The sequence below is a fragment of the Electrophorus electricus genome, chromosome 1 (assembly GCF_013358815.1).
Source record: "Electrophorus electricus isolate fEleEle1 chromosome 1, fEleEle1.pri, whole genome shotgun sequence".
Classification (NCBI taxonomy): Eukaryota; Metazoa; Chordata; class Actinopteri; order Gymnotiformes; family Gymnotidae; genus Electrophorus; species Electrophorus electricus.
In genome coordinates, this window is record NC_049535.1 from 1001105 (window position 1) to 1016418 (window position 15314).

Genomic DNA, 15314 nt, shown 5'->3' on the forward strand with positions numbered 1-15314 from the left:
TCATAACTGAAAACCAAATAAAGGGATGAGGCACATAATCGATAACACATGTTGTTATGGGATGCAAAGTGCAAACAAAATTTGATTGCCCTTGCAGTTTTTGCATCATGACTTTTATTACATCAGTGGAAACTTTCATTCAGATCTGAAGGTTTTTATTTCTAAAATGGTTGGAAGTTAATGTGACAAATGCGTGTGTTATTTTACAAATATTAATGTGACATAAATGTGTTATTTTACACATATTAAAGTACTGCACCCCCTCCTCCTGGGAGGTATTATGCTAATGATTATCTCATTGCTTTTTTGAGTAATGCAGAGAACTTATATCCCATAACTACAGAACTATTAGCGGCAACTTGTGGACATTGAAAAGCAACAGCGATATAAAATGTCCATTGATGCATTTTCTAGAAAAAAACAACGAATGTTATCCTTAAAACATGACCTTAGTAAAAACCGAGGAGAAGGTTAAAGTCCAGGTCCTTTTGTGTGGTCGTTAACTATATTTGGAAGGACTGGTTACATATTCTTTTGAATATCTCCTTATGACATGGAGCATTGCTGATCACTAGTGAATTTTTGTGAATGGAGCAGTCTGACTGAAGAATGACGTCATTGGTGTGACACACACTCCATCATCTTCCAGAATGAGTGGCCCTCTGATTGGTTGGAGCCAGAAGCAGAGAAGCTCTGGTTGGCTGGTGGAAGATCGTTAAACACCCACACTTTCAATAGCAGGACCCTTATGGTGGGTATATAGGCAGCACCCTCTCATCTGAACGCAACAAAATTTCAACTTGAATTATCGCTTCTGTTTACAACAAGCCCTTTCTTCTTTCAGCAGCTATAGCATCATAAGGTAGGTTAAGGTTTCTTCTACAACTAGAAGAATGCGTGTGTGTGTGGTATTTCACTTATCCAGTGAAAGTTAAACCTGATGAAACTAAATCTGAATGCAATATTCTAAAAAAAAGAAGAAGAAAAGATTTGTGGTGCTCTGGGCATGCAACAGTGCAGAAATGCAGGTTCAGTTAATTTTTCAAGCAGACTTGGAGTGCTTCTCCAGCTGTAGATAGAGATACAGCACGGCAGTTCATTATACTAATGCACAGGCTCCCTCGGGAGGTGCAGGCGAAGGTCCATGTAATCCCGCTAATATCTCTAACACTTTACTTATAGCCTGACAGCAGCAAGGGACCTCAGGACAGACTCAACAACCTAGAGCAGATACTGAGAACATCGTAGAGGACCTGCAGAAATTTCCGAGGGTTAGGTCTACTTCAGATTACTTTGGGGGTTTTTTGGGGGTTTTTTTTTTGCTCCAGGAGAAAAGGATACAACAGAACAGATTCAGTTTCATTTGAAAATGGGTTAGGTGGCAAAGTCATTTTGAAAAGATAAAGTGAAAACAGGAAAGGAGTGACAGATGGTGTGATGGCATGATGAAACGTTAGGGAGAAGAAGGACAAAGCGATGCCCTAAAATGATCTCATTTACCATATTTAGATGGAGTCTTTATGTCTCAGAAAAGCTTGTATACCTGCACATCTAAACGTGTGTTCCTTACTACAGAAGACCATGAGTGTGCTGAAGATATCGGCCCTCCTTGTCACCTACGCTTTGTTCGTCTGTCAGATGTACTGCACAAATGCAGCTCCGGCCAGGTGAGACGGTTTATAAGGTTGCCTATGAGATTACATTATTGTCTCGGATCTAAAAACCTTACAATTTAACACCAAAACATTTTTCCTACACTAATCCAGCATAATCCAGTGGTAAATCTGAGTTTCAAGTAAAGGTTTTTATTTTATTTTATTTTTTTTTTAATGAATGTAATTAGGATGTTTAACTGTAAGCAGATGAATGATTTTATTAGAGATTGCAGACTAGGGGAGAGTCTGTCTTCTGATTCCATCAGCTGGCTCCTGGCCAAGCCACTCTGCCTACGACAGTATCGATCGCTGATGAATCTCAGTTTGGCAGACAGGCAGCCCCCTAAGTGGCACACTCTTAGGAGATTGTTTTGATTATGCGCAGAGCTTCCTTGCGGCAAATAGAAACTTCTTTTGACATGACGTGAAGGATCACTTTCCGGGGACTATCCTGTTCATTCATTGTTCTGTTAAAAAAATGAATTACTCAAAAGTGTTTTTTTAAGGCCTGCTGTGGAGTCCTCACAAGATGACGCTACACTCACCGACTATGAGGCAAGACGGTTACTAAACGCTATCATCAAAGAGTTTGTGCAGATGACTACGGAAGACCTAGATCAGGCAGAAACTGAGGAGAACAGGTACATTCGAACTCCGTTTTTTAAAAGCTGACTGAAGAGTAACCAATGAACTGTGATGAAAAGATATCAAAACCAAAACTAAGGGGATTCGGAAGACATTGCACTGATGTTCTCTCTCGTGTTTAAGAAGTGAATGATCTTTAAAAAAGGTTTCTACGTGAGCGCAGTTCCCCGTAGATATAAGGTGTGGATTTTAGAAGAGAGGTATGTGCAGGACAGAAGCTCAGCTTTTTCACAGTGTGAGTGGATCCATGGAATGAGGTCTCTGCCAGTCTACCTTTGCATGGGGTTTTATTTATGTGGTTTATGAAGGCTTGATACCTTGTTGCCTGAATAAGCATGCAGCCGAATACCTGAAGTGGCATGGACGCAGCATGAGCTCTGAAATACCGCAAACGGAGGTTGCACTTTGCATGCTTTGTGCAGCACTCCAGTAACTGACAAATTATCTGAAAACTAGAACAAGACTTGAGTAGTGGTGAGCCCGAATGTGAAAGGTTTGTTTAGGAAGGCATGTTTTATTTGATTTGCGTCTTAGTTGTTCATTGCAGCTGTTTTGTGCAGAAGGAAATGCGTTTTGCATGCGTGTCACTGTGAGTTGTGCATGTGCTCTCTCCTCTAACAGCCTGGGTAGACCCGTGTCCAAGCGCTGCTCCAATCTCAGCACGTGCGTGCTGGGCAAGCTGTCACAGGAGCTGCACAAGCTGCAGACGTACCCGCGCACCAATGTAGGAGCGGGAACCCCGGGCAAGAAGCGCAGAGCCCAAGCCGCAGAAGTGCCTCCCGCTTACGGAGAGGCGATCGATCGCGTATAAGCGCCTGCCATCGCATCCTGCGCTGGCTCGCTCCTGAGTTTCTGCTGGCCGTACTGTCTTAAGAAACCTATTCATTTTGTTTTTTTAACCTTTGGCAGAGTGACAGGATAGTACGGCGGTTACGTATTTCTGTTTCCGTATCTGTTAAGTTTCCCCGAAACATTTAACCAGCCGCCACTCGCTCGGGCAGTTCTCACAGCCTGAGACAACACTACAAATACCTCTCCTCTCATTTGACTCTCACCTATAATAAACATATTTTTTTCATGGAAACGCTTGACTACTGAACTTTTTCACAAATGACTCAACAAATTTCATGTTAATTTGTACATTTAGGTAAGACATCAAAGCTATCCACGTGCAGATTAGCTCATAGTTTTTTTGCGCCATATGTGTTTTAAAAATATACTTGACATTTAGCTGTGTTTTGAAGCCTGATATCTGACATTTGATGTGATCATTCCGCAGTATTACAGCGCAGAAGAGAGCCTGTAACACAGCCACGTGCGTGACCCACCGCCTCGCGGACTTCCTCAGCCGCTCGGGTGGGACTGGCAAGTTTGTCCCCACCAACGTGGGATCGCGTGCGTTTGGCCGTCGAAGGAGACTTATTGAAGAGTAGGACGCCGAACGGCCCTTAGCAATACGGTGAGAAGCGCGCCAGCTCCTCTCAGACACTCCTCTTTGATTGTGGAAATTCCTGACTAGGTGATCACTTCATGTAAAGCCAGAAATGGTATTACATCTGCATTCAAGGAACGAAGGAAGCGATAACGCCCATTAACAGTCACTGGCTGTAAAAACGAGAGAAACACTCTGCAAATGTTAATCTACTAACTAGTGTTTAAAACGGAATGGCAGCCTCAGCATAATATTTGCGGACGGTCATTGGCGCAGTAGCGGTTCATTATGATTTGGCAGGTCACCCGTCTGTTCGTCCACAGCCCCGCGCCGACTGTGGCCACGAGAGAAAATCCATCACATTTGCGTTGAGATCCTGCCTGAGAACGGATATCCCTCGCCCTCAGAACACACGCCCGCTGGCTGCGCTGACCTGACCCCACCTTCCAACTCTTCATTCGTCTGCTCTCAGAACCACAAATGTATTTAAAAAAGTGTTGCATCCATCCAGATGTGCTGATTCTCCTTGTTTGACTCGTATCTGCAGGGGAGGGGAGGTCAGTGGCCCCGTCTCTATTCCTTCCACAGAGAGCACAGTGTGTCCAGTACGGCTTGGCCCACGTTCTCGCGTGTCTGGGAAACTAAAGCAGCACTCGGATAAAGGCTTCCCCGAATATGGATTTGTCTCGTGCCTTGATGTAAACCACTTTACATGATGCTATTGTACAGAATGTCTGACGCATATGAGGGAGGTACAATCATTGACTTACGAATTGTAACAATTGTGTATCTGAGCAAGATTAAAATGTATTTTAGGTACATAATGTCCGGGTGCTTGTTTCTTTGTCTCTATCAGTTCTGGTTTGTGTACCATGGTGCTCCTGAACACAAACACTAAAGAATTAGAGTTTAGGTGTTTCACTGCACACAGACGCCTGAACAGTGAACAGTGTGACCACCTCACAGGGCAAGTCTGGCCTACAGGAAGAAACCTTCATCCTCAGAACCCTAAACTATCCTTGTTCAAAGGTAGCAATACATAAACACGGAGGATTTAATGACAGAGCTTTTGACTACAAAGCTAGACAAAGAATTAACCAGATTAGTGTTATGCAATTGTCTGAACATTATTCATAATGGATACCTGGTTTATAAGGGATTTGATTCTTCTACAAACTAAATTCAAACTTGATCACTGAAATGTAATGAAATTGAGTTAACAGAGCATGTCATGTTAACATTATTCAACAGCAAAAACAATAATAACATCTATTGACCTGAACAAAGGGCAGCATCATTATGGAAAGAAATCTACTGAAAAGAAGATTTTTTTTTTTGTTTTGGGGGGGTGCTGCACTTTATTTTCGCTTATTAGGCCCTCAGAGCATTATAAAATGACAACAGTGCTTACTAGCCGCCCTCTGGGAGCGAGTTGTCAGTACTGTTTTGTCAGCACTGTGTTACAGCTAATTAACAAGTAACTTTTTCACTGATGGCAGCTTGTGCCCCTGAGAGTTCGTTGTTTATCAATTTCTTCAAATGTGAGGAAAAAAAGAAAAGGGAGAAGAAGAAGATGACGATGGCAGTGATGAAGAGCTGGAGGAGTATGAAGACCCCTCGAAGGGAAGTTAACTCAACAAACTTTTTTCAGTAATTGAGCAAGACACGCAGGACACATTGATCCATGACGTTGAAGCCACTGAACCAATCAGAATCCAGAAAGCACGCTGGCCAGATAGTTCCTAATACTGATCCTACACAGTGACGTCCTTGTGGGATACGCAGGCTTAGAACAGCTCAACATGCATGCTGCTCTGTATTTCAGCAATGCCAAATTAACGATACATGTTAAAGTGGATCAGTGGTGAAGGTGCTGGACTAGTAATCAGAAGGCTGCTGGTTCAAGTCCCACCACTGCAAAGTTGCCTCTGTTGGGCCCCTGAGCAAGACCCTTAACCCTCAATTACTCTAGTTGTGTTCAGTCATAGTTGTAAGTCCCTTTGGATAAAGGTGTCAGATAAATGACAGGACAGTACAGGCTAGATTCTACTGCCTCATACTCTGAGGGACTAATGACAGTACAGGATAGATTCTACTGCCTCATACTCTGAGGGACCAATGACACTGAAGTGCTTCTTCATGTCTTTTTTTCACACAGTCCAAATGGATCCAATCCAGTAAGATTCTCTGTTAATTAACCTTCTGTGCCCTCATAGTAAGAGTGACTCATTTCATATTACTGTCTTTCCTGCTCCCCCCCCATCCCTTTTCTGCTAATAAGGAGATATTGTAGCTCTTTGTGCTTCAATTACTGAGAAGCAGAGGCTAAGAGCCAACCGGCAATCTGTAATCATCCGCAAACTTTTACATTAGGGGTGTAGCTTGTTGCTGCCCACTGTGGTGATTGTACAGATCTGCTGTATTTCTGTGGCAATGACCGACACACTGGGGAGCATACAGCAACCCGTATGTCATACAACTTACTATACAATGCTACAAGAAACAAAAATCCAGTTCTTGCTCCTCAAAAAAAAGTTTGAAAAATTGAACGAGCTCTGTGTGAAGGGAAGAGTTACAAAAACAAACTGTGAAAATATTCGCTTTTGAATTTGAGTTTACTGAAACCAGTCCTGCACACCATGATGTCATTAGGTAAATGTATATTAACCCATTAAGGTGAGATGAGAGAGCAGGGTAAGTGGATGCCATCAATGCCTTAAGCTAAATAAAGTCACAAGCACTTAAGAGCACAGGGCATTCTTCAGATGGCAGCTGGCCAAACCATTAGGCTTTGATAAATATGATCCAGGCATGCAGAAGGGAAATCTGCAGTGCTGCAAAGCATGGCATGGGGTGGGCAGGACCAGAACCTGCAGGCTGGCACAGGACACCATGAAAAGGTCTCTCAGCACTTCATCAGAGGGGCCCAGGAGGCATGTGCACGTCTGAACAGAGCAGGTTGTACACCACAGGATGAGCTGGACTGTATCTTGAACACGCAAAATCTTTTAGGGTTTATTTATAAACGTAGAAGATGTGTGCTGTAAGTGACAGCTTTTAAAGTAGGTCCATGAGCATACACTGAGATCAACATGGCATAAAATAAAATAAAATAAAATAAGATCTTGCAGTGAAAATGTGAGGCGTGTGTTGCCACTATCAGCTGTAAAAAGCAAACGCCTTGATTGAAGGTGAAGTGACACAGTGCTCTAATGAGATCAATGAAAGAATAAAAATTATATTCAGATGAGCAAGAGAAGTCTGACTAAAATCGATTCTTCCCACATCTCTCTTGCTGAAGTCATTATTTATGGAAGATGAAATGGTCATTTTGGCCCAAAACCAAAAAAGCCTCCAAAACCCCCAGTTGTTTGGACTCACGGGAGGTCCCGTTGGAAATAAATATCACAAATGGGAAATCTAAAAGTTACCAACTTTAAGAATATCACTGGCTGGTGTACTTGCAGAACAAAGTTCTCAATGTCATAGCATGAGTTTTTGGGGCAGGTTATAAAAGTGGATAAAATATTACAATTTCTTAAAAATAGTTAATAAGTTCAATAAGATTGAAAGTTTCAACTTTTATTTGATTTTGAATTTTTGTTTGCATGTTTTCTTGTACAGTTTCTGATACTTCGTATTATGTTTTGTTCCTGTATGTCAGTTTTCCTTTGACACTGTACCATATTTCACTGTTAGAATAAGATTGAATTAAGAATAAGAGACCAATAGTTCATATTTTCAATATTTCATATTGGTCTCTCCACCTCCATCATGTGCTGGTCTCTTCACCTCCAGTTTGCTGGTCTCTCCACCTCCATCATGTGCTGGTCTCTCCACCTCCATCATGTGCTGGTCTCTTCACCTCCAGTTTGCTGGTCTCTTCATCTCCATCATGTGCTGGTCTCTTCACCTCCAGTTTGCTGGTCTCTTCATCTCCATCATGTGCTGGTCTCTCCACCTCCATCATGTGCTGGTCTCTTCACCTCCATCATGTGCTGGTCTCTCCTCCTCCATTGTCCTTGCTATCAGATGGCAGTGAGTTCTGTCATTATACAGTGACTCATACTTTACTCCTCATCCTGCATCAGTTAACATTCAAATATCAGTCAGCCATGAAATAGAGGAAGCCATAACCATGAATGAACTCTGATCGCGTTCCTGATTCATGGGAGAGGAGACTGGCCAAGCACTGGTCCAAAGTTCGATCAAATCTCCAGTGTTAACGATCCGTTTGTCATAAATCTGCATAGTTAATTGTGCTCCGGTGAAAAGCATACCGGAGGGACTGGACTAATGACTCTTTGAAAGCTAATCACATGTCCAAGAAATGCAGAGATTTTATTGCAGTGCAGAGATCACAAACTCTGCTCTGTATAGACAGTAGACTTAGAATGAATAACTCACGGTTTGTTCGTTTAGTTTAAGGGTGAGTGATTAGAGCTTTTGATGAAGGTAGAACTCAGGAGATTAATAAGGAGGCTATGAGTCCCAAAACACCCCAATGGTCAGATACAGGGCTTTGAAAAAGTATTCATACCCCTTGAACTTTTCCACATTTTTTCATGTTACACCTACAAACTTAAATGTATTTTGTTGGGATTAGAGTCCACCTGTATGTAATGCATTCTCAGTATAACTACAGCTGTTTTGTGAAGACCTCAGAGGTTTGTTAGAGAACATTAGTCATCAAACAGAATCATGAAAACCAAGGAACACACCAGACAGGTCAGGGATAAAGTTGTGGAGAAATGTAAAGCAGGGTTAGACTATAAAAAAATATCCCAAGATATGAAAATCTCACGGAGCACTGTTCAATCCATCATCCGAAAAAGAAAGGAGTATGGCACAACTGCAAACCGACCAAGACATGGCCGTCCACCTAAACTGACAGGCCAGGTAAGGAGAGCACTACTTAGAGAAGCAGCCAAGAGGCCCATGGTCACTCTGGAGTGTGGATATAAGATAGAGAGTGAAGGTGTTAGGTAGAGAGTGTGGATATAAGATAGAGAGTGAAGGTGTTAGGTAGAGCGTGTATGTGTTAGGTAAAGAGTGTGGATATAAGATAGTGAAGGTGTTAGGTAGAGATTGTATGTGTTAGGTAGAGAGTGTATATGTTAGGTAAAGAGTGTGGATATAAGAGAGAGTGAAGGTGTTAGGTAGAGAGTGTATGTGTTAGGTAAAGAGTGTGGATATAAGATAGAGAGTGAAGGTGTTAGGTAGAGAGTGAAGGTGTTAGGTAGAGAGTGTGGATATAAGATAGAGAGTGAAGGTGTTAGGTAGAGAGTGTATGTGTTAGGTAGAGAGTGTATGTGTTAGGTAAAGAGTGTGGATATAAGATAGAGAGTGAAGGTGTTAGGTAGAGAGTGTATGTGTTAGGTAGAGAGTGTATGTGTTAGGTAAAGAGTGTGGATATAAGATAGAGAGTGAAGGTGTTAGGTAGAGAGTGTATGTGTTAGGTAGAGAGTGTATGTGTTAGGTAAAGAGTGTGGATATAAGATAGAGAGTGAAAGTGTTAGGTAGAGAGTGTATGTGTTAGGTAGAGAGTGGAGGTGTTAGGTAGAGAGTATGTGTTAGGTAAAGAGTGTGGATATAAGATAGTGAAGGTGTTAGGTAGAGATTGTATGTGTTAGGTAGAGAGTGTATATGTTAGGTAAAGAGTGTGGATATAAGAGAGAGTGAAGGTGTTAGGTAGAGAGTGTATGTGTTCGGTTTAGAGTGTGGATATAAGATAGAGAGTGAAGGTGTTGGGTAGAGAGTGAAGGTGTTAGGTAGAGAGTGTGGATATAAGATAGAGAGTGAAGGTGTTAGGTAGAGAGTGTATGTGTTAGGTAGAGAGTGTATGTGTTAGGAAAAGAGTGTGGATATAAGATAGAGAGTGAAGGTGTTAGGTAGAGAGTGTATGTGTTAGGTAGAGAGTGTATGTGTTAGGTAAAGAGTGTGGATATAAGATAGAGAGTGAAGGTGTTAGGTAGAGAGTGTATGTGTTAGGTAGAGAGTGTATGTGTTAGGTAAAGAGTGTGGATATAAGATAGAGAGTGAAAGTGTTAGGTAGAGAGTGTATGTGTTAGGTAGAGAGTGGAGGTGTTAGGTAGAGAGTATGTGTTAGGTAAAGAGTGTGGATATAAGATAGAGAGTGAAGGTGTTAGGTAGAGAGTGTGGATATAAGATAGAGAGTGAAGGTGTTAGGTAGAGAGGGTATGTGTTAGGTTTAGAGTATGGATATAAGATAGAGAGTGAAGGTGTTAGGTAGAGAGTGTATGTGTTAGGTAAAGAGTGCGGATATAAGATAGAGAGTGAAGGTGTTAGGTAGAGAGTGTGGATATAAGATCGAGAGTGAAGGTGTTAGGTAGAGAGTATGTGTTAGGTAGAGAGTGTGGATATAAGATGGAGAGTGAAGGTGTTAGGTAGAGAGGGTATATGTTAGGTTTAGAGTGTGGATATAAGATAGAGAGTGAAGGTGTTAGGTAGAGAGTGAAGGTGTTAGGTAGAGTGTGTATGTGTTAGGTAAAGCGTGTGGATATAAGATAGAGAGAGAAGATGTTAGGTAGAAAGTGTGGATATAAGATAGAGAGTGAAGGTGTTAGGTAGAGAGTGTATGTGTTAGGTAGAGAGTGTATGTGTTAGGTAAAGAGTGTGGATATAAGACAGAGAGTGAAGGTGTTAGGTAGAGAGTGTATGTGTTAGGTAGAGAGTGTATGTGTTAGGTAAAGAGTGTGGATATAAGACAGAGAGTGAAGGTGTTAGGTAGAGAGTGTATGTGTTAGGTAGAGAGTATGTGTTAGGTACAGAGTGTGGATATAAGATAGAGAGTGAAGGTGTTAGGTAGAGAGGGTATGTTTTACCTTAGAGAAGCAGCCAAGAGGCCCATGGTCACTCTGGAGGAGCTGCAGAGATCCACAGCTCAGGTGGGACAATCTGTCCTCATGACAACTATTAGCTGTGTACTCCACAAATCTGGCCTTTATGGAAGCGTGGCAAGAAGAAAGCCATTTTTAAAAGCAAGCCATAAGAAGTCTCGTTTGCAGTTTGCCACAAGCCACGTAGGGGACACAGCAAACATGTGGAAGAAGGTGCTCTGGTCAGATGAGACCAAAGTTGAACTTTTTGGCCTAAATGCAAAATGCTATGTGTGGTGGAAAACTAACACTGAACATCACCCTGAACACACCATCCCCACCTATAAACATGGTGGTGGCAGCATCATGCTGTGGGGATGCTTTTCTTCAGCAGGGACAGGGAAGTTGGTCAGAGTTGATGGGAAGATGGATGGAGCTAAATACAGGGCAATCCTGGAGGAAAACCTGTTAGAGGCTGCAAAAGACTTGAGATTGGGGCGGAGGTTCACCTTCCAGCAGGACAGCGACCCTAAACATACAGCCAGAGATAAATCCCAGTGAGTGGTAGCTCAGGGTAATGTACCTGACTTGTACTCCAAGGGTTGCTGGTTCAAGCCCTACTGCTGCAAAGTTGCCACTGTTGGGCCCCTGTGCAAGACCCATAACCACCCTCAATTGCTCAAGTTGTACTCAGTTATAATTGTAAGTCGCTTTGTATAAAAGTGTCAGCTAAATGCCTGGCATGAAATAAAAATAGTATCTGTGGCAAGATTTGAAAATTGCTGTTCACAGATGCTATCCATCTGACTGAGCTTGAGCCATTTTGCAAAGAAGAATGGGCAAAACTTTCAGCCTGTAGATGCGCAAAGCTGGTAGAGACGTACCCCAAAAGACGTGCAGCCGTAGAGAAAGGTGGTCCCATGAGAATTAAGTCAGGTGGGCTGAATACAAATGCATGCCACACTTTCCAGATTTTTATTTATTAAAACATTTGAAATCCATGTATTTTATTTTCACTTCACAATTACTTGCTACTTTGTGTTGGTTTATCACATAAAACCCCAATAAAATACATTTAAGTTTGTAGGTGTAACATGAAAAAATGTGAAAAAGTTCAAGGGGTATGAATACTTTTCAAGGCTCTGTAAATCCTCCTAACATCACACCATTTAAAGGAAGGCAGCCGTGTGCGTGTGTGTGTTTGTGTGTGTGTGTGTGTGTGTGAGTGTGTGTGTGTGTGTGTGTGTGTGTGTGTATCGACAGGAAATCCTCCAGTAAATAAATCCTACCCTGCTTGTTTGTGTATCACTATGTCAATATCAATATCCATCAGTTATGATCCTGGCTTGATACCATGAGTCTCTGTTGAGGAAAAATGACTCAGGCACTGGACTACTTGTGATCTCTCTGTAATATAACACAAAATTACAGTGCTGGTATCTCCTGATACATTTTCAAGAGCACTGGAAGCCAAAAAGAACAAATGCTCACATTTCTTTCTTGACGTCTTACTTAAAGTCTCCCAGAGCATTAGCGAGCCACAGTAAAGTCTCCCAGAGCATTAGCGAGCCACAGCTCCCGTGTGTCCTTGATAAGAGTCTTTTACCATTTCAAGCATATATTCATTCTTAGATCAATACAGCCCACTTGCATTAGAGCGGCACACATCACAGGAGTGGGGAGGACAGAACCACCACAAACGCTGCTATCACCATCTGATCAATACACAACATATTTGAAAGCATTTTACTTGAGTGAGCACGATGCCTGTAATGTTAATGCACACTGAGGGGGTATAAGGTGTGTACAAAACACACAGTCTTAGATACAGCAGCGCATCCTTACTGCTGCTAAAGAAGAAATTGTTCTTGGAAGTGGCAAGCAACCAATCAAACAGGGGAATGGCCTTAAATGTCACATGACCACAAACTCTCCAGATGAATGTGAATGGCAGCAAATGAGATAAGCGGAGCTAACAGAGGGGCCAAAGTGTGGATATAAGATAGAGCGTGAAAGTGTTAGGTAGAGAGTGTGGATATAAGATAGAGAGTGAAGGTGTTAGGTAGAGAGTGTATGTGTTAGGTAAAGAGTGTGGATATAAGACAGAGAGTGAAGGTGTTAGGTAGAGAGTGTATGTGTTAGGTAAAGAGTGTGGATATACGATAGAGAGTGAAGGTGTTAGGTAGAGAGGGTATATGTTAGGTTTAGAGTGTGGATATAAGATAGAGAGTGAAGGTGTTAGGTAGAGAGTGAAGGTGTTAGGTAGAGAGTGTGGATATAAGATAGAGAGTGAAGGTGTTAGGTAGAGTGTGTATGTGTTAGGTAAAGAGTGTGGATATAAGATAGAGAGAGAAGATGTTAGGTAGAAAGTGTGGATATAAGATAGAGAGTGAAGGTGTTAGGTAGAGAGTGTACGTGTTAGGTAGAGAGTGTGGATATGAGATAGAGAGTGAAGGTGTTAGGTAGAGAGTGTATGTGTTAGGTAGAGAGTGTATGTGTTAGGTAAAGAGTGTGGATATAAGACAGAGAGTGAAGGTGTTAGGTAGAGAGTGTATGTGTTAGGTAGAGAGTGTATGTGTTAGGTACAGAGTGTGGATATAAGATAGAGAGTGAAGGTGTTAGGTAGAGAGGGTATGTTTTAGCTTTAGAGTGTGGATATAAGATAGAGAGTGAAGGTGTTAGGTACAGAGTGAAGGTGTTAGGTAGAGAGTGTGGATATAAGATAGAGAGTGTATGTGTTAGGTAAAGAGTGTGGATATAAGATAGAGAGTGAAGATTTTAGGTAGAGAGTGTATGTGTTAGGTAGAGAGTGTATGTGTTAGGTAGAGAGTGTGGATATAAGATAGAGAGTGAAGGTGTTAGGTAGAGAGTGAAGGTGTTAGGTAGAGAGTGTGGATATAAGATAGAGAGTGAAGGTGTTAGGTAGAGAGTGTATGTGTTAGGTAAAGAGTGTGGATATAAGACAGAGAGTGAAGGTGTTAGGTAGAGAGTGTATGTGTTAGGTAAAGAGTGTGGATATAAGATAGAGAGTGAAGGTGTTAGGTAGAGAGGGTATATGTTAGGTTTAGAGTGTGGATATAAGATAGAGAGTGAAGGTGTTAGGTAGAGAGTGAAGGTGTTAGGTAGAGAGTGTGGATATAAGATAGAGAGTGAAGGTGTTAGGTAGAGTGTGTATGTGTTAGGTAAAGAGTGTGGATATAAGATAGAGAGAGAAGATGTTAGGTAGAAAGTGTGGATATAAGATAGAGAGTGAAGGTGTTAGGTAGAGAGTGTACGTGTTAGGTAGAGAGTATGGATATAAGATAGAGAGGGAAGGTGTTAGGTAGAGAGTGTATGTTTTAGCTTTAGAGTGTGGATATAAGATAGAGAGTGAAGGTGTTAGGTAGAGAGTGTGGATATAAGATAGAGAGTGAAGGTGTTAGGTAGAGAGGGTATGTTTTAGGTTTAGAGTGTGGATATAAGATAGAGAGTGAAGGTGTTAGGTAGAGAGTGAAGGTGTTAGGTAGAGAGTGTGGATATAAGATAGAGAGTGTATGTGTTAGGTAAAGAGTGGATATAAGACAGAGAGTGAAGGTGTTAGGTAGAGATTGTATGTGTTAGGTAGAGAGTGTATGTGTTAGGTACAGAGTGTGGATATAAGATAGAGAGTGAAGGTGTTAGGTAGATAGGGTATGTTTTAGCTTTAGAGTGTGGATATAAGATAGAGAGTGAAGGTGTTATGTACAGAGTGAAGGTGTTAGGTAGAGAGTGTGGATATAAGATAGAGAGTGTATGTGTTAGGTAAAGAGTGTGGATATAAGACAGAGAGTGAAGGTGTTATGTAGAGAGTGTATGTGTTAGGTAAAGAGTGTGGATATAAGATAGAGAGTGAAGGTGTTAGGTAGAGAGTGTATGTGTTAGCTAAAGAGTCTGGATATAAGATAGAGAGTGAAGGTGTTAGGTAGAGAGTGTATGTGTTAGGTAGAGTGTGTATGTGTTAGGTAAAGAGTGTGGATATAAGACAGAGAGTGAAGGTGTTAGGTAGAGAGTGTATGTGTTAGGTAGAGAGTGTATGTGTTAGGTAGAGAGTGTGGATATAAGATAGAGAGTGAAGGTGTTAGAGAGTGTATGTGTTAGGTAAAGAGTGTGGATATAAGATAGAGAGTGAAGGTGTTAGGTAGAGAGTGTATGTGTTAGGTAAAGAGTGTGGATATAAGATAGAGAGTGAAGATTTTACGTAGAGAGTTTATGTGTTAGGTAGAGAGTGTATGTGTTAGGTAGAGAGTGTGAATATAAGATAGAGAGTGAAGGTGTTAGGTAGAGAGTGTATGTGTTAGGTAGAGAGTGTATGTGTTAGGTAAAGAGTGTAGATATAAGATAGAGAGTGAAGGTGTTAGGTAGAGAGTGTATGTGTTAGGTAAAGAGTGTGGATATAAGATAGAGAGTGAAGGTGTTAGGTAGAGAGTGTATGTGTTAGGTAAAGAGTGTGGATATAAGACAGAGAGTGAAGGTGTTAGGTAGAGAGTGTATGTGTTAGGTAGAAAGTGTGGATATAAGATAGAGAGTGAAGGTGTTAGGTAGAGAGTGTATGTGTAGAGATTGTATGTGTTAGGTAAAGAGTGTGGATATAAGATAGAGAGTGAAAATGTTAGGTAGAGATTGTATGTGTTAGGTAAAGAGTGTGGATATAAGCTAGAGAGTGAAGGTGTTAGGTAGAGAGTGAAGGTGTTAGGTAGAGAGTGTATTTGTTAGAGAGTGTATGTG

At 41.5% G+C, this 15314-nt stretch overlaps 1 protein-coding gene across 3 annotated transcripts; it reads left to right on the top strand.

The window, feature by feature from the left end:
• Positions 1-1321: 1321 nt before the first annotated feature.
• calca (calcitonin/calcitonin-related polypeptide, alpha) lies at positions 1322-4556 on the top strand. 3 transcript variants are annotated; one of them, XM_027007441.2, is made up of 4 exons: positions 1361-1667; positions 2162-2296; positions 3580-3759; positions 4280-4556. In XM_027007441.2, exons 1-3 carry the CDS (start codon positions 1510-1512, stop codon positions 3731-3733), a joined length of 447 nt encoding a protein of 148 aa, XP_026863242.1. In that variant the 5' UTR covers positions 1361-1509; the 3' UTR covers positions 3734-3759; positions 4280-4556. The 3 variants fall into 3 exon arrangements, with proteins under 3 accessions (XP_026863243.1, XP_026863242.1, XP_026863241.1); XM_027007440.2 differs by having other exon boundaries at positions 1369-1667; positions 4056-4556; XM_027007442.2 differs by lacking the exons at positions 3580-3759; positions 4280-4556 and adding an exon at positions 2922-3551 and having other exon boundaries at positions 1322-1667.
• The last annotated feature ends 10758 nt before the right edge of the window (positions 4557-15314 follow it).